Below are 19,491 nucleotides of genomic sequence, written 5' to 3'. Positions count from 1 at the left end.
GGCTCATGCTGAAAAGTCCATTTCTCCCCTCCCCTTTTGTGTGACATTGAAGAGTTTGATGTCCCTGGGGACAAAGGACCTCCTCAACCTGTCTGTTGAGTATGACAGTGACAGAAGTCTGCCACTGAACATGCTCCTCTGTTTATTGAGCGTGCTGTGTAGTAGGTGGCGGATGATCGCCAGCATTCTACTCATGGTCCGTTTCTCTGAGGTTGTTGTGAGTGACTCCAGCTGAATGCTTGTGAGAGTCAGCTTTCCTTACCAGCCTGTTCAGTTGCCCTTTAAGTTTAAGTTGTCTTAATGCTGCCTTCCCAGCTCACCACAACATAAAAGAGGACACTGGCAATGACAGACTGGTAAAAAATCCATAGGAGCTCAGCTTACTGCAGCCATTGAATGACCGCAGCCTCCTCAAGAAGTAAAGCCGACTCTGCCCTTTCCAATACAGTGCATCTGTGTTGGCTGAGGTACTTGGATATGTGTTGACCACCTCCACATTGACCCCTTTAATGGAGACTGGCAGCATAGGTGGCTTAGATCTCCTGAAATCCATCACTGTTTGCTTGGTCTTTGTTGCGTTCAGCTGCAGATGGTTGAGCCTGCACCATTGCACAAAGTCATCCACCAGGGTCCTGTACTCTTCCTCCTGTCCATCCCTGTTGCACCCCATATAACCCTCAAGTAACCAAGCACACTCACACACCCATACTTTGTTCACACACATCTAACAAAAGAGGGATTAAAACACACACAGATAACCCAAGAAATGCACACAGGAACACACACGCATGCTTGCACACATACACTACACACACACACAATGACTGTGTGTGAAGGAAAGGAACTCCTAGTTCAGCTGGGTTCTCAGAGATTCTCAGAACTCGCATAAAAAGACAGAACAGACACACACCCACACACACTCTGCTCTAAGTACTTCTGCAACAGCGTCTGTAGGCTTGAGTGGGAGACAGCTGGTCATTTGAGGTGTGTGTGTGTGTGTGTGTGTGTGTGTGTGTGTGTGTGTGTGTGTGTGTGTGTGTGTGTGTGTGTGTGTGGGATTTTATGTCCATGCCGAGGTGTGTAGGGGGCTGAGAGTGGGGGTTTATGTCTGTGTGTGAGAGAGAGAGAGAGAGAGAGAGAGAGGGAGGGAGATTTAAGGACTGTGCAGTAGGGTGAAGGAGGCTGAGAGTGTGTGTGTGATTTGAGGGGGGGCTAAGCTTAGTGACAGAGAGGATTATGGGAATGGGTTGAGATGCATGCATGATCTGTCCAGGCTTAGTGCCACAATTATCCTCTGTGGGTTGTGCTTCTTTCATTAGAGTAATGTTTAGAGATCGCACAATTACGTAAGAGAGGGATACTCTCCTCTCTCTCTCTCTCTCTCTCTCTCTCTCTCTCTCTCTCTCTCATCTCAGCTCATCTCGCTCTCTCCTCATCTCTGCTCCTCTCTCTCTTCACCCCCTTCATCTCTCTCTCTCTCTCTTCCACTCTTTCCCCTCCCACTTTAAGAAGAGAACGAAATGGACATCTGTCCACATGTGCACATGCAGAAGCGACAGCGGGGCTGTTTGTGTGAGTGTTTGTGTGTGTGTCACACAGAGGCTGCACGGCTGTGTGTGTGTGTGTGAGAGAGAGAGTGTGTGTGTGTTTGTGTGTGTGTGGGTGGGTGTGTGTGTGTGAGAGACTGGGTAGTGTGTGTGTCAGAGTAGAGTTTGGGATGGGGAGTTTTTGACCTGAGGATGGTACTGTATGAAGAGGAGGCGAGAACAGGAAGCCAGTGAAGAGAGGAGATGAAGTACAAGAAGTTCATCACCATCATGCAGGCCGCAATTGGCATCGCACCACTGAACAAGAGAGAACTCCTCCCCCCCGGCAGGAAGCTGTGGAGACCCCCAGAGTGAGTGCGTGCGTGCGCGTGTGTGTGCGCGTGTGTGCGTGTGTGTGTGTTTGTGTTTGTGTCCCCGCGTGTCAGTCAGAGTCAGCTGAGTGTGTATGTGTATGTGTGTGTGCATATGTTTGTGTGTTTGGGTGTGTGTCAGCCAGAGTCAGTGTGTGTGTGTGTGACTTGCTGTGTGTCGAAACGATAGTCGTTTGCAATAATTCTCTCAAATAGTGTACTCCTGTCCTTCCTTTGGTTTAGTCATTTGTGGGCCAGTACCTTCTGCTGGTTGTGTGTGTGTGTTGGTGTGTGTGTATCTTGTGTGTGTGTGTGTAGATAGATAGATAGATAGATAGATAGATAGATACTTTATTGATCCCCAGGGGAAATTCAAGAGTGTGTGTGTGTGTGTGTGTGTGTGTGTCTGTTGGTGTGTGTGTGTTTGTGGGTGTGTGAGCCAGACTGTACACAACTGGACAGTAGAAGCTTTGTGGCTTTGTTTATGCAGTGATTTTAGAGGCAGAGAGAGAAAGAGTGTGTGTGTGTGTGTGTGTGGTTAGCTGTCTAACTCTGGCTAGTGTTGGTAGGGGAGGTCACATGACTGGCTGATGACCCGAGATGCCGGTCATCCCTGGGTGTAGTCTCTCTGAAGTGGCCCAGCCAGTCCTTCTGACTCTTTAGTCCTGGACTGTGAGCACCGATAAGGCTTGAGCGCAAGTGACACCTGTCTTACAGCAGTTTATATGGCTTCATATCTATTCAGTAGTTCATATGGCTTCATATCCGTTCAGTAATTCATATGGCCTCATAGATTCAGCAGCTCACTTGAGGTTATATGGATTCATATAGGGTGTTTTCACACTTGGTCCCTTTCAGCCTTCTAAACGAACTCCAACAGTCACATTTGTTTGTGCAGATGTGAACTCAGACCCCTCTAAAAGGAACTGAACTGAGAACACCTTTGAAGTCCGCAGCACAGTTCGCCTAATCTGAGCGTTGCGAACAAGTGCCTGGGTTCTCTTTCATATTTTGGATTGTAGGCCAGCCTTTTTTGTCCTATTTGACTTGCCATTGCCAAAGGAGAAGGTATGTTGTTTATTATACAGGCATTTGATACATGATACAGGCATTTGACACATGATACAGACATTTGCAATTTAGCTACAGCCAAACAAGTGTGTTTTAATGTTAGGCTAATAAATATCTTTTCATCAAAGCTATTGGTAACTAACAATGTAGGCTAGAAATCTGCATCTTACATGTGAGAAAGATACAAGAAAGACTGCACAGGGCACTTAACAGGTGCTGTTCACCTGTCATTTTAGACATGAGCTAAAGGTTGTTAGACATAGCAATAGTAACCAGGTAGGGTGGGCCTACCACTGAATTAGAAAGTGTGATTGGCTGACAGATCAAGAGGATCTTTGCAATAACTTCAGATCAGAATTCATTCTGAAAATATTATTATACATTTCAGAATATATATATATATATATATATATATATATATATATATATATATATATATATATATATATATATATATTTATATTTATTAAGCACACAAATCATGGGTTATGATCTTTATTATGACTGCCGCGCTAGCTAACACACAAGGTTTAGTCAGAGTTTTGCTTTTCTGTTTTTTTTTTCTTCAGTAATTTGTGTCGATTTGTGTCGGACACTGAAAGACTGGGCTACATGAAACTTGGTGTGCATGTAGTCCCACAAGGATGACACAGAACCATTGTTTTTTAGTTTTTTTTATCCATCGCCCGCCCGTTGCGAATGTCCGGAGAGAATGTGCAGGACTGAGCAGTGGTCATATTTTGTACCGCTTTGTGGTACATCTAGTTTCATAAATAACTAGCCCAAAGCAACTAAATAACTCGTTCTAAGCAGTAAGACCCCCAGAGAGGGTAATGTGAACAGGAAGAAAACTGAGGCCCCATCAGAGCTGAAGTGCACCAGAATAAGATCTGAGTCCTCTTTCAAATTAACTCACAGGGCCCTATCATGACCGTCTAAAGCGCATCGTCACTCGTCAAAAGCTTATTCAAATTTAGTAGGATGTCCAGTCCACATTGGGAGTGTTTTCGTTATCAAACATCGAGCGCATGGCGCAACAAGGTGTTCCTAGGTTTCTTAATCAGTCATGGGGGTGTGTTTGCGGTGTAACATCATTTAAACCACTGAGAATGACATCTGTCATTCCCTTTAAGGCACGATGTCAAAGAACGCATTGGTATTTTGACAGTCAACGGCACATTTGAAGGAAGCTGCTTGCAAGATCATATGGAATAGTCATTCCACTAAACCATGCTTTACTAAAACCTAGCATAGCCTTCACGCATTTGCACTCGTCTATTATTTGAACTCATTGGCAAAGTGAAACTAACTTCAGCATGGTGTGTCAGTCAACGTCAAGACAGTTATACAGTAAGTTACTTTCACTATTGACTGACAATGGGTTAACATCGAAAACATAGGCTGGAAAAAGCAACACTTACCCGAATATTGTTCAAATGACTCAATGAAACAACTTTTATCCTGCAGAGGAGAGGAGTTGCTTATATCTTGTGACAGTGCTCCATACATGTCTCTAGTCTCTCCCCTAATCACTTTTAACCGTCATTACCAATTTGCAAATGATGATGAATAACTACTCATCATGAGATGTACAGTATCTCGTAATATCTTTATTCTAATTATGTTTCCCATTGCAATCGTGCAATTTGTGCAATTAATGTTTTGCATGGACGTGCGCTGGTGTGCGTTCATGGATGATAGATGGATGGTGCGTTGTGCACCCGCCAATATGACTGTTGACAATGCGCTCTTAAAATAACATATAAACAACTCACCATAGACTTCTGACCAGGTGTACAATAGCGATTTTTAAACAATGCGCCAGGCCACTCACTAAGTTGTTAATTGCCACACCCCTGGGCGCATTGTTTAAAAAATAAACGTGCAAAATTAGGAATTAAACTTTGCGTCGGGTGGAAAACGAGTTTTACGCCATGCGCCAGGGTGCAAAATACAGCCCACAATGTGAATACAAAATGACCCCTTGTTTGCCCCTTTGGTTTTGGTCCGCTTTCTGTTCCCCTCTTAGTGGACTGAGTTCTGTTCTTTTAAAAGGAACTATATCTGAAAACACTAATAGATTGAGCTGTTCAGTTGAGTTCAAATGAACTCAATGTTGGTAGTAAGTAGTAGTAACAGAGACTTTCTAATGAGGAGACACATCACTCAAAAAATCCTCAATAGAAATGCATGGGGTTAGTTTGTAACGCCAATATGGCAGTTGTCTACACTTATCACACCCCTTCCGCGGCAAAACATGTGAATACATTGAGCCAATCGTGCTGTGTTGTGAATACATTGAGTCAATCATGTGGTGTGTTGTGAAGCCATCGTGCCAATCATGTGTTGTGATCTCGTCGCTGGAGCAAGATTGGTGTCGTGAAGCCTTGCGCACGCGCATTTCTGGCGAAATAGATGCCCGATAAGTGCCCAAAAAGCGTTGCAATATGGCCGCCGAGTGGAGGGACTTGCTTAAAAGGACTTTGGTAGTAATAGAAGCTTCATGATTTGTGCTGTGTCATGACTCCTTAGTGGTATGAATCTTCTGTGTCATTACCCATTCTTAGTGATATGATTCTGCTGTGTCATGACTCCTCAGTAGTATGATCGGGCTGTATTGTGCTCTTTTAGGGAGCAGTCCAGCGGTGATCTGTTCCACTCCAGCTGTTCGTGGGAGAAGTTCTACTGGACCAAAGAAGCTCAGTACTGGTGTCTGCGTCGGCTCTCCGCACCCAGCCACTGCCCCATCATCAAGGTAGGCGGCACCATGGGGCGTGTCTAAAGCCCTGTCTGTGTGTGTGTGCGCGTGTGTGTGTGTGTTTGTGTGTGTGTGATTGCTGGGACTTTGCTGTGGTCTGAATTTCTTACGTCAAATTTGACACAAAAAGTTAAAGGTACAGTCAGCAATTGCACATGACATCATGTTTTTTTGTGTTTATGTCTATATTCAGATGTCTTAGCAGACACTTTTGTCCAAAACCGTGTACATTATATTTTAACGAAGGACCAGACAAAACACACCAGAGAGGTAGCTCACCCACAGCAATGTTTCCCATACATTGACTTATTTGTGGCGGCCCACCACAATATCAACATTGACCACCACACAATGATTTTCCAGGTTGCACTAAATTGTGCTTAAATCTGGTTAGCATCATAACCACACTGCACTAATTTGCTAAAAGCTGTTGCATTCAAGTTAATTCTGCAAACCTACCACCACAAATAGAATTCAATTCTGTGGGAAACACTGCACAGTGTTTAGTTTTTGCTGCAGATCTGAGCCAAGAGGTTTCCGTGGTCTTCTGGTTAGGGAATCTGACCTGTAACCTGGTAGGAAAATTGTGGGTGGGGGGGAGTGATTGAACAGCAGTCTCCCACATCCACGGATGAAGCACCCTTGAACAAGGCACCTCACCCAAACTGCTCCCCAAGCGCCGGTATTAGGTATTCTCCACTGGTCATTCTGTGTCAAATTAGACACAATCTGCTCCACCGTCTGACATGACCAGTGCAGTGAATGTAACCCACGTCCAGTGAATGTAAACCACGTCCAGTAATCTGGAGATAGTTATTTGTAATTCATGTAGAGCTCACCAAAATCATAGAAATTATTGTTACAAGACACTTATCTCCTATAATCCAAGATATATTTTCTTATTGTTAGGCTGTTGAGCATTTACTTTAACAAATGACATGGAAAACGTAATTAATTGCATCCTTATGCACATGGCACAACAACGCTAAGTTAGCCTAAAACCATGAGAATCAAGCAAGCCTCACAGGCCGTTACAGCCTTAAAGTGACAGGCAGTCAATTCAACTTGCACAGCACCAATACAGTGTAATGACATGACCCTTCGGGCTTGTATCCGAAGGGTTGCCGGTTCAATCCCTGACCAGTAGGAACGGCTAAGGTGCCCTTGAGCAAGGCACCTAACGCCTTACTGCTCCCCGAGCGCCGATGTAGCAAGGCAGCTCCCTGCTCCGGGTTAGTGTGTGCTTCACCTCACTGTGTTCACTGTGTGGTCTGTGTGTTCACTAATTCACGGATAGGATTAATGCAGAGACCAAGTTCCTTGTATACGCCAGTATTCTTGGCCTAGTAACCTGATTTACGAGTTACATTTTTGTTACATTCCGAGACGTTGTAGGGTACAGGCATTGCCACTAGGGGGCAGGCATGTCTTATGATGTGCCAGCAGGCGGATTTACTAGAGCCGTTGGACTTGTTTAGATCATCCAGGCGCCCACAGTGCGTGGCCACATGTTGTTGTTTCTCAGTGAGTCGTGTCCTGTGCCGTGTCGTTGGTTTGGTTGGTTGTCTCCCTGTGTCTGTGTCGTCAGGATGATGCTAGATCACCCTCTCTGTCATCAGGCCCCATTGTCTTGCTCTCACAGCAGGAATGGATTAAAGAGATTTTGTGTGTGTGTGCGTGTGTGTGCGTGTGTGTGCGTGCGTGTGCGTGCGTGTGTGTGAGTGTGTGTGTGATCCTCTTGCCGTCCTTGTTAGTTTATAGAAAATTGTGACCTCAGCCACCTATCAGGTGTGTGTGTGTGAGAGAGAGAGTGTGTGTGTGTGTTCTGTCGCATGCTGCTTTGAGACTGAAAGTGGCCCTTTCTGCTGTGTTAACCGAGGAATGTGTCCGAGTGTTGACATTGTCCCTGAGTGTAGACGTGTGTATGTGTGTATTAATCTCTTTGGTTGCAGCGGTGATGAGCTGAGGGGTTTAGAGAGGTAAGAGTGTGTGTGCGCGCGCGTGTGTGTGCGCGCATTTCAGTTTTAATCCTCGAGATAAGATGTGTAACAGCCGGGAGGCTGTATTTGAATTGCTTCACTCAAATCACCCTTTACCTTTTCCTGGAAGTGTGTGGGCATGTGTGTATGTGTCCTAGCTGTGTGTGTGTGTGTGTGTGTGTGTGTGTGTGTGTGTGTGTGTGTGTAAGAGTAACAACTAGTTGCTGTCCCTCCCTTTTCCTCCTCTCTTCTCTCCTCTTTTCCTCTCTCCTCTCCTCTCTTCTCTTCTCTCCTCTCCTCTCTTCTCATCTTCTCCTCTCTCCTCTCCTCTCCTCATCCTGTCCTCTCCTCATCCTGTCCTCTCATCTCTCTCCTCTCATCTTCTCCTCTCTCCTCTCCTCTCCTCATCCTGTCCTCTCCTCATCCTGTCCTCTCATCTCTCTCCTCTCATCTTCTCCTCTCTCCTCTCCTCTCTTCTCTCCTCTCTCCTCTCCTCTCTTCTCTCCTCTCCTCTCTTCTCATCTTCTCCTCTCTCCTCTCCTCTCCTCCTCCTGTCCTCTCATCTCTCTCCTCTCATCTTCTCCTCTCTCCTCCTCAACCTCTCCACTCTCTGACACCCGTCTTTCTCTTTTCTCTATTTCTTTTCTTTTCTCCTTCTCTGTCCTCCTCTGGTCTTTCCTCTCTGTCCTCTCTTCTTTTATCCTCTCCTCCTTTCCTTGCCTTACCCATCTCTTATGCAGTGGAGCATTTTTACCCAGAATTCCACTTGTTGGCGTGCGTACTCCTGTTGGCTTTAGAGACTGAGGCGTGTTCTCAGGGGCAGCTTGGAAAACACTTCAAAATGATCATCACACAAACCTAATGCCACAAGATGTGTGGGTGCAATGCATAAATATGTGTGTTGTGTGTGTGTGTGTGTTTGAGTTAGTGTGTCTGTGTGAGAGTTTGTTTTTGTGTGTGTGTGAGAGAGATAGAGTAAGTGTGTGTGTGTGTGTGAGAGAGAGAGGGAGAGAGAGTGTGTGTGTGTGTGTATGTGTGTATGAGAGAGAGAGAGCGTGTGTGTGTAAATGCCCTGTTTTTTTGCGTGTGTACGTGCGGGTGGCAGAGGACATCAGGATTTAGACAGAATGTAGGCCAGCCGTGTGTGTGTGTGTGTGTGTGTGTGTGTGTGTGTGTGTGTGTGTGTGTGTGTGTGTGACGTATGTGAGTGGCGGCAGAGACAGATGCGCTGGCAGTAGACTGTGAGGTAGCACAGTGGCAGCATGAAGACTGTTCTCTCACTGCACAGGAAATGGGCACACACCGTGAAAGCCATCCGTATTCTACAGGGCGGCGTAAGTGTGTGTGTGTGTGTGTGTGTTGTAGATGTTTTTGTGTATATGTTATCATGTTGTATAAAGTTGAGGGAGTGGAAAACTACTTTTTTCTTATCTCTTTTGTATGGTGTCCAAACTGTGTGAATTTTCATGTGCCAGTACATTTGTGCGTGCGTGTGTGTGTGTGTGATATGCCATGTAAGGTCTGCACATCCTGCCATTCTGTCAGGCGCCCACATTCGGCGTGTGTTAAGCAGTGGTGGGTGGGTGATACACACACTTCAAATCTGACAGGTGGTTCCTGACAAAGCTGTGTAGTTTGATATATGACGTGACTATCACTCATCCACATGCAAGGGTTATCAATTTATTTGTTTTTAATGTTTAAAATAAAATATTTATATGACTACATTTAAATGTTTATATTTGTTAACCCTTCGTGCCCGTGCCGAACATTCCATTTTTGGTGCTAGATGAACTCCTCACACAAAAAAACGTATTTCTTGAGTATAATACATACCATCAATGGGATATACATACCACTGTAATCAGAAGGATCAGTTCTATGAAATGATGTAAAACACATAAGGTAATGTTGATATAGTAATGAACAGTATTTGAAAATCCTCTCCAAATGTATATCTGGAATTTGTCAAAATTTAATTTCATTCACATAAAAAGGAATTTTCATCATATTTCTCTACAAGATAGAGAACAATATAGAGTGTATGAAAAAAGTCTGTATTGGAATATCATTAACTTTTTTTAAAAGTTATGATCATTTTAGTGATCAGTGTAAAAAAATGCAGGAAATGGGATTTAGAATGTTGACAGAATTCACATTCACTTTCTCACCAACAACATAAAAGTATGCATAAAAACTAATAATCAAGTCAGATACAATGGTTTAAATTTATTTGGTCTTTAAAAATAAACCATTTATTTGTATAAGCAAATGCTACAGTCAATAAGAATGACAAAAAAACATACCTTACCAATAATAAAGGAAGTAAGTATACTGTATTCATTGAAGACCATTTCGGAATAGAGACTTAAAATACATTTGATTCAACAGATACAACTTCCTTATATAAATCAATATAATATGAAAATTATATACATATATAAAATGTATTATTTATGAAAAGCTAGGAATACAATCAACATAACTTAAAACTCAATGTGTTCGAAACATTTGAAAGTGGATTACATACTTAGAACAAGCCTGTGGAGAATAAACACATACACACATACACACAAACTCATACCCACACACACACACACTTACAGAGGAGGATAGGGAAAGGTGGGGTGGGGAACCTGAAGGTTGAACACAGAAGAGCTATGACCCATTACTAAACGCATCCCCTTTTGCAGAATGCCAAATCTGACAGCAATTTTGTTTATCAATAAAACAAATTTGCCTACCGTTACAATCCAGGGCCTACAAGCTACTTTAGTTTTATTATGTGCGTATTTTATAACAAGCTCCTGCTTTACAGGAATATGTACTTGATGGAAAGACGACAGAGTAGTAGTTGGAGCAGCTATGCCATAATGTTGACGCTGATGAGAAAGCATATTACTGTCAAATAACATGATTTAAGGACTTCAAATTAAGATAAACCATAACTAGAACCAATGTAAAAACAATATTACCTCAGTTTATCCAGCTGTGTGGTTTCCAGTTGAGGTAAACTCCAACTTAAGTACGGGTGGCATCCGGCTGTCCACGTCAAATGCACCGGCTGAAGTGAAAATATTTTTTCAAGTATCCATAACATTTCGCGCCATAAACCCCTTAACCAATCATATCAAATTGAAGCTTTTGTTGTCAGCATTACGGGGAAGATTTCAGAAATAAAATCAGTCATTGGACAGCTGAGATATTAGACGATTGGTCATTGTTACTTTTGTAACAAAATTAGAACGGTCGGGCTCGTAAGGGTTAATAAATGTTTTTTTTTTACTGTATACATATATATGTATATACACTGTATAGAGAGAAAGACTCTCTATCTTGCTGTCTAGGTCTGCAAACAGTGCATGTTTGTTGGATTGACCCCCCCCCCCCTCTCTCTTTGCAGAACCCAGTCATGGAGGAGGTGGTGTGGGAACAATACACAGTCACCCTCCAGCGTGTGAGTGAAGGCACATCTGCACACACACACACACACACACACTCGCGCACACAGACACACTCACTCACACACACACACAACTTCACAAACACTCTCTCTCTCTCTCTCTCTCTCTTACACACACACACACACACACACACTCATTCACATATTCACACATGCTCACATATAAGCACTCACACTCAAAAAAACTCACATTTTTACACATACACACGCTCACAAGAGCACACATTGAGGCTGCGAGAAAGCCAAGATCAGCAACGTTCTATAAGATTCAAAGATTCTGAGGGAGCATCCTTAATGTTTTCCAGAGGTGTTTATCTGAGGTGTTTACCAGAGGTTTTCATAAGAGATGTTTGCTAAATATATTTATTAGAGGTCTTAACCAGAGGTAATAAAGTTGCTGGTGTTTACCAGAAGTGCTGATGTTTATCAGAGGTCTTTATAATAGCTGTATACTAGATATATTTATTAGAGGTGTTTACCAGAGGTCTTTATCAAAGATGTTTACTAGAAGTGTTTACCAGAAGTCATTATCAGAGATGTTTACCAGAAGTGTTTTACCAGAGGTCTTTATCAGAGATGTTTACTAGATATATTTATCAGAAGTGTTGGCCAGAGGTGTTTACCAGAGATATTTATCAGAGATGTTTACCACAAGTGTTTACTAGAGGCGTTTTACCAGATGTCTTTATCAGAGATGTTTACTAGATATGTTTATCAGAGGCGTCCCTTGCTTCTCACTCTCTCTTTGTGCTCTCATTTCATTTTATCTCTCTCTCTCTCTCTCTCTCTCCCTCTTGTCTGTCTACCCTGCTCTCTCGCCCACGTGTGTGTTTCTAGCTTTCTCTTCATATCTATCTCTCTGCTGTCTCCCTCTTCCTGTGCCATCTGGAATGGAGGATAAATCTGTGTGCGCGCGCGCTGTAATTGTTTCATGCAGGGGAGGGTCAGAGGTCGTCATCAAATTACTGCTCTAATCTGGGGAGTGTGTACACACACACACACACACACACACACACACCTACACACACACACACACACACACACACACACACACACACACACACAGTTACTGCAGTTTTCAGCCGAGAGGACTAGGAATCTTTATTTTTCTTCTCATACACCAACACAAACACGAAAAAAAAAACACAAATCTACTCACACATACTGTACCTAACCCAAGCATATGTGTGTGTAGGAGACAAGATGGGCTTTGGGATCCTTGGTGTCACCAGAATGAGACAACCCTCTAGAGGATACAGGGAGATGTCAATGGAATTAGGTGTCTGGATCGTGCTGCCAGGTGGCCCCGCTGAAGGACTGCTCTTGTGTGTAACACGTACTACACCCTCACCACCTTCTACCTGCACCCTCCCAACCTTTGCCCATCTCTCCTCCTCCTGCCTCTGCCCTACCCCTTAACTGCCCCCACTAACCCCCCCCACACACACACTACTCTCTAGCTTTACCCCCTTGCTGCCCCCACCCACCTTCTACCTCCTCAACTGCCCCCAATACCCCCTTAGCTAAGCCCTCTACCCCCCACCAGCCTGTCTGCCCCCCTACCCCCTCACCACCATCTACCTCTACCCCTTAGTGCCCTCCCCCCTACCCTCTCACCACCTTTTACCCCTACTTCTTAACTGCCCTCCCCCCTATCCCCCACCAACTTCTACCCCTACCCCTTAGCTGCCCTCCTTACTACCCCCTCACCACCTTCTACCCCTACCCCTTAACTGCCCTCCCCCTACCCCAAACCAACCTCTTCCTCTACCCTCACCAACCTGTGCCCATCAACCTATAAATTAATTTGTACCAACTTCCCCCACACACACACACACACACTCCCCCTCACCAACCTGAGCCCACTAACCTAAGCCAGCCTGTGCCCTCCTTTCCCCCTCACACGGACCTATGCCAACCTGTGCCCTCCTTTCCCCCTCACACGGATCTATGCCAACCTGTGCCCTCCTCTCCCCCTCACACGGACCTATGCCAACCTGTGCCCTCCACTCCCCCTCACCAACCCCCTCTCCCCCTCATCAACCCCATCCCCCCATCACCAACCCCACCCCCCCCCCTCATCTACACCATCCCCCCCTCACCTACACCATCCCCCCCTCATCTACACCATCCCCCCCTCACCAACCCCATCTCCCCCCTCACCAACACCATCAACCCCTCACCAACCCCATCCCCCTCACCTACACCATCCCCCCTCACCTACACCATCACCAACCCTCACCAACCCCACCCCCCCCTCACCTACACCATCCCCCCACACCAACCCCCACCCCCTCACCAACCCCATCTCCCCCTCATCCTACACCATCCCCCTCACCAACCCCATCTCCCCCTTTATCAACCCCACCCCCCTCACATCTACACCATCCCCCCACCAACCCCACCCCCCCATCAACCCCTCAGTGGCACCCACCCCCTCATCAACCCCATCCCCCCCCAACCCCATCCCCCCCTCACCAACCCCATCCCCCCCTCATCAACCCCATCCCCCCCTCACCAACCCCATCCCCCCCTCACCAACCTATTCCCACTACTCTCTGCCAACCTGTATGAGTAGTGGTTCACCTATTGGATCACCATATTATCAGTAATTGTTAATAAAGTCTGCTGCCTCATGTTGACTGTTTGATGCTCCTACGCTAGCCTGTAGTAACCCTCTAATGTGTGTGTGCGTGTGTGCGTGTGTGTTCTCTTTGCCCCTGTGGCCATAGTGAGCGTGACCGGGTGATGCAGGTGAATGCGGTGCGCATGGAGGGTGTCCAACACTCCTTTGCGGTACAGACCCTCAGGAAGTGCGGCAAAGTGGCCAAAATCGTAAGTGGCTCTTCTCTCCTCAGCTGCTGACACTGACTGCTTATGTTTGTCTTTGGTTGGACTCACCTTTGTGTGTGTGTGTTTGTGTGTGTGTGTGTGTGTGTGTGTTTGTGTGTGTCTGTGTGTCTGTGTGTGTGTATATGTGTCTGTGTGTCTGTGTGTGTGTGTGTGTGCGTGTGCGTGTGCGTGGGTGTCTGCGTGTGTGTGCTCATTCAGTTGGTAAAGAGACCACGGAAGGTTCCTGCAGCTGTTTTGACCAGGCAACCGTCCCCTGATGACCGCGTGTTCAGTGGTGACTATAACGACGACTATGACGACAGGCGGAGTGCCTACAGCGGCCGAGGGCCCGGGCATCGAGACGGCAGCCTGGAGCGCGACAGCCGGCGGGGGGACCGCGACTTCAGCCCCGACCGCTCCTATGTCAGAGGCGATCCGCGTTACCGCAGCGACCGGACTCTCGACAGAGACCACAGTCCCAACCGCCGTCATCGTGGTGACCAAAGCCCTCCTGACCGCCGGTACCGCAGCGAGAGAGCACTTGACCGAGACTACAGCCCTGACCGGCGTTACCGCAGCGACCGCGCGTTGGATCGCGAGCCCAGCCCTGACCGCCGTTACCGTAGTGAGCGCACTCTGGATCGGGAGCGTAGCCCAGAGCGGCGATACCGCAGTGAACATGCCCTGGAACGCTCCCACAGCCCAGCCAATAGTTACAGACGTGAGCGAGCACCGAGCGACCACAGTGAGCGTCGCTATGACTCATCCCACCAGCAGGAGGCGATCAGGAGGGGCGGCAGCCGCGAGCATCTGGACCGCCCCGGACCACCCTCCCCCCCTCAACGCCAGCGGCAACCACTGGAACCCCCCGTTAGCGTCTTACTGCTCAAAAATCGCCCCAACGAAGGTACACACAGACACACACACACACACGCTCTCACAGATACACTTACATACACACACACACACACACACACTCTCACACACACTCTTACAGATGAACACACACACACACACACTCACACACAGTCTTACAGATGAACACACACACACACACACTCTCACACACAGTCTTACAGATGAACACACACACACACACACACACTCTCACACACAGTCTTACAGATGAACACACACACACACACACACACTTACAGATGAACACACACACACACACACACACTGGCTAAACGACTTTCAGCTCTAAAGGCAAGAGTATTCTGCACATACGGAATGCTGTACAGTCACACAGTTGGGCATCTCTGCGTTTCAAAGTACTTAGTATAAGCTGTGTCACACACACACACAGACACACAGACACACTGCCTCTCACATACAGTCTCTCAGATAGACAGATATGCACACAAAGATAGACTGAAATGTGTCATATAGTTGTCTATGCCAGAGGCCCTCTGACTGTGTGTGTTTGTGTGTGTTTGTAGAGTATGGCCTGCGGTTAGGCAGTCAGCTGTTTATTAAAGAGATGAGCAGCACTGGTATTGCGTCCAAAGAGGGAAGCCTGCAGGAGGGAGACATCATCCTCAAGGTGGGTGTGAAAACCTTGCACCTGTGTGTGTGTGTGTGTGTGTGTGTGTGTGTGTGTGTGTGTGTGTGTGTGTGTTTGTTTGTAGAAAATGTAACCCAGGGTCTCCCTATGCTGTATGTGTGTCTGTGTGTGCTCTGAGTGTGTGTGTCCGATGTTTGTGTTCATCACGTGTGTGTGTGTGTGTGTGTGTGTGTGTGTGTGTAGATAAATGGCACGGTGACTGAAAACCTGTCCCTGGGTGACGCGGGCCATCTGATAGAGAAATCCCGCGGGCGGCTGCAACTGACTGTGCAGAGGGACAGGCAGCAGGTGCTCGTCAGGATTCCGCCCATGGAGGACAGCGACTCCGAGCTGGACGGTTAGCATTACCATACACACCTGTACCTACACACTTACTCACACACACACACACACACACACACACACACACACACACACACACACACACAGCTCTTACAGCTGGAGATACAATACCAACCGATGTTGTTCTCTGGTGGTGTGTGAAGTTAGGGTTATATGGTGGCTGCTGAGCAGCTTTTTTCCCCTGTATGGTGGACGCTAGCAGCATTAACATTATGCTGCTAACAGGAGTGATCGAGAACACACGCTACAGTATATGGTAAACATGTACATACTAGAGACGCTCTCTGTTTGGTGTTCCTACTGAATATTTCTTCAAGGCCATCTTTAATTGTACCCTGTTTGTGTGTGTGTGTGTGTGTGTGTGATATGTGTGATATGTGTGTGTATGTCTCTTCAGATATCTCTGAGATCGAGTCATACCGTTCCTACTCACCTCAAGATGATAGACGTGGCCACCAATCAGATCTTTCCTCCCATTCATCTAACGAGAGGCTACGAGACAGACCAAGGTAAGCAGCACCTAGGCGATGGCAGCACTTGCCGCTGTGCTGTATGTCCTCAGTAAATATAAATATATTGATGTAATATATTGAGTTAATATGTGTCTTCAGTAAGTATAAGTATATTGAGTTGAAGTAATATACTGAGTTGATCTGCGTCTTCAGTCATTATAAATATATTGAGTTGATGTACTATAATTGAATTGATGTAATATTGAGTTGATCTGTGTCTTCAGTAATTATAAATATATTGAGTTGATGTAATATATTGAGTTGATCTGTGTGTTCAGTCAGTGTTCACTAGATGGACGTGTGTTTGGTTTCTTTCTAAAGTTCCTTCTTCTGTTGGCCTGTTGCATTCTAATGTTCTGTGTTCTGTAGGGATGGCCCCCCAAGTCGACTGGCTAAGATGGGCGCCATGGCAACTCCCTTTCGCCTTCCTGAGGAGAAGGCCCCGCTGCAGAGGGAGGCGCCAGGAGACACTGAGGCGGAGCCAGAAGGTGCCTGTTGTTAGTTGCTTACACACACACACACACATCGACACAGACACACACACACACACTGACACACACACACACTAGGGGTGTCACGATTCTCTAAATCCTCGATTCGATGTAATTTTCGATTTTAAAGTCACGATTCGATTCGATTTTCAATCTTTTTTAAAAAATATTACTATTAATGCATTCCTTATGTGTTTTTTACTCTTTTTGGCCTTTTCCTTTTCTGTTTCGGGAGCTTTTATTTTGAAACCGCTTTTTATTTTGAATCCTTTCCAACCTCGAGGTTGTAATGTAAACAGAACTAACATTAGGCTAAAACAGAGACTTGAACATAGTGGAATGAAACAACACAGAATGTTAATTTTTCAGCACACTTCGAAGAGACCCAAGGTTAGTGTTCATGGAGTATGTACTTATCAATGTGCATTTTAAGCCTTAAAGTAACTTTGGACTGTAACTAGATCATCTTTTCACTTGCTAAGTTGAGTAGGCTAAGTTAGTTTTAATTGACGTGAATGAGCGAATACTTCCACACCGGTGACAAGAGGGGCTTTGATTTCGGTAGGTTGATGTGTAACTGGCTGCAGCCTAAAATTAGAGGAGTGTTGACGCTGCAGTTCAGCACATGCGTGTGTTTGTGCGTCTTGGCATACATGCTGGACATGACATTGGGGGTGTGGCTGCATCGTCGATTCTACTTTTAAGTTTGAAGTTCGAGATTAAGATGTAATTTCGATCGATTTCAATATAAAATCGAAATCGTGACACCCTTAACACACACACACACACACACACACACACACACACACACACACACACACACACTGACACACTCCACATCCTCTGATACTTTTCTTCTCCCTCTATACACACACACACACACACTAACACACTCATCCACGTGCTCTGATACGTTTCTTCTCCCTCTATACACACACACACACACACACACTAACACACTCATCCACGTGCTCTGATACGTTTCTTCTCCCTCTATACACACGCACACACTAACACACTCATCCACATCCTCTGATACGTTTCTTCTCCCTCTATACACACACACACGCACACACTAACACACTCATCCACATCCTCTGATACGTTTCTTCTCCCTCTATACACACACATACGCACACTGACACACTCATCCACATCCTCTGATACGTTTCTTCTCTCTCTGCAGCCCCTCCCTCCCCTGAGGTCACTGTTCCCCCAAAGGTCAACCCCGTCACAAAGACCCTCCCCGTCTCAAAGCCCCTCCCTAAACCCCCCCTTAAGCCTAGTGCTGAGGACCTAGAGATCTACGGGTGAGTGAACACACACACACACACACACACACACACACACACACATACACACATACATATACACACATACATACAAACACTGACATATATACACTAACACACATAGTATCTGTAACAATCATAACAGAAACCCCCAGAGAGCCCACATCCACAGATTATTGAACGCTTGAACGCATGAACGCTTTTTAAATTCTGTTCAGGAGTTTTTGATTAGTGTATTTAAACATTTTTAATGTGTGTTTAGGGGTTTTTAGTGTTTTTAAAGATTTTAATGTGTGTGTTTAGTGGTTTTTAGAGTTCATATGCCTCCCACATGTATCAGCTTGCATGCTAGCCAGATGTGATCAATGCTACTGCTTCTGCTATTGATGGTATTGATGTTAGACAAACAAACTCCATAATGGCACTCTAATGAGTTTAAGTTCACCTGAACTTCAATGTGCCAGTAAAGTTAACCTATCCAATCCGACCTGACCCTACCTAAGTGTGTGTGTATGTGTGTGTGTGTGTGTGTGTGTGTGTGTGTGTGTGTGTGTGTGTGTGTGTGTGTGTGCTGGCAGCCCCAACACGGTGATGGTGCGTTTCCAGAAGACGGACAGTGTGGGCTTGCGTCTGGCGGGGGGGAATGATGTGGGCATCTTCATCGCCGAGGTGCAGGATGACAGTCCAGCCGAGGTAGAGGGACTGCGTACGGGAGACCAGATCATGAAGGTATGTCTGCCCTCACCTGCTCTACACATCTCACCTGTCTCACCTGCTTTACACATCTCACCTGTTTCACCTGCTCTACACATCTCACCTGCTCTACACATCTCACCTGTCTCACCTGCTCTACACATCTCACCTGCTCTACACATCTCACCTGATCTACACATCTCACCTGTTGTACACATCTCATCTCATCCCTACCTCACAGGGTGTTTGGCTTGGACAGCTAATCACATCTCACTACCTCACCACACGAGGTACCCAAAAGCTCAGTGCTGGGGCCCCTTCTCTTTGCCATTCACTATCCCCCTCCTGGGGCCTGATTATCGGCTTACGCGGTTTCTCAAATCACTGCTTCTCATATGTACACAGCTCTATCTGTCATATACCATCCACCTCCTGGGGCCTGATTATCGGCTCATGCGGTTTCTCATAGATAGATAGATAGATAGATAGATAGATAGATAGATAGATAGATAGATAGATACTTTATTGATCCCCAGGGGAAATTCAAGATTCATATCACTGCTACACATAGCTCCATAAACATAGCTTTATTTA

At 45.8% G+C, this 19,491-nt stretch overlaps 1 protein-coding gene across 1 annotated transcript in view; it reads left to right on the top strand.

Moving 5' to 3' along the window:
- Positions 1–1,411: 1,411 nt before the first annotated feature.
- The window catches only part of tjp2a (tight junction protein 2a (zona occludens 2)), a 24,661-nt gene continuing 6,581 nt past the window's right edge, over positions 1,412–19,491 (top strand). Inside the window, exons 1-12 of the mRNA XM_048235157.1 lie at positions 1,412–1,897; positions 5,600–5,723; positions 11,109–11,166; positions 12,367–12,493; positions 13,901–14,003; positions 14,220–14,907; positions 15,443–15,546; positions 15,751–15,904; positions 16,307–16,418; positions 16,791–16,909; positions 18,099–18,222; positions 18,783–18,933. Of these exons, the coding sequence (XP_048091114.1) occupies positions 1,791–1,897; positions 5,600–5,723; positions 11,109–11,166; positions 12,367–12,493; positions 13,901–14,003; positions 14,220–14,907; positions 15,443–15,546; positions 15,751–15,904; positions 16,307–16,418; positions 16,791–16,909; positions 18,099–18,222; positions 18,783–18,933 (1,971 nt within the window). The 5' untranslated portion in view covers positions 1,412–1,790. The remainder of the gene's footprint in view (positions 1,898–5,599; positions 5,724–11,108; positions 11,167–12,366; positions 12,494–13,900; positions 14,004–14,219; positions 14,908–15,442; positions 15,547–15,750; positions 15,905–16,306; positions 16,419–16,790; positions 16,910–18,098; positions 18,223–18,782; positions 18,934–19,491) is intronic.

Source organism: Alosa alosa, chromosome 23, assembly GCF_017589495.1.
Source record: "Alosa alosa isolate M-15738 ecotype Scorff River chromosome 23, AALO_Geno_1.1, whole genome shotgun sequence".
Classification (NCBI taxonomy): domain Eukaryota; kingdom Metazoa; phylum Chordata; class Actinopteri; order Clupeiformes; family Clupeidae; genus Alosa; species Alosa alosa.
The sequence above is the reverse complement of the archived record's forward strand: the minus strand, read 5'-3'. Positions and strand labels throughout refer to the sequence as shown.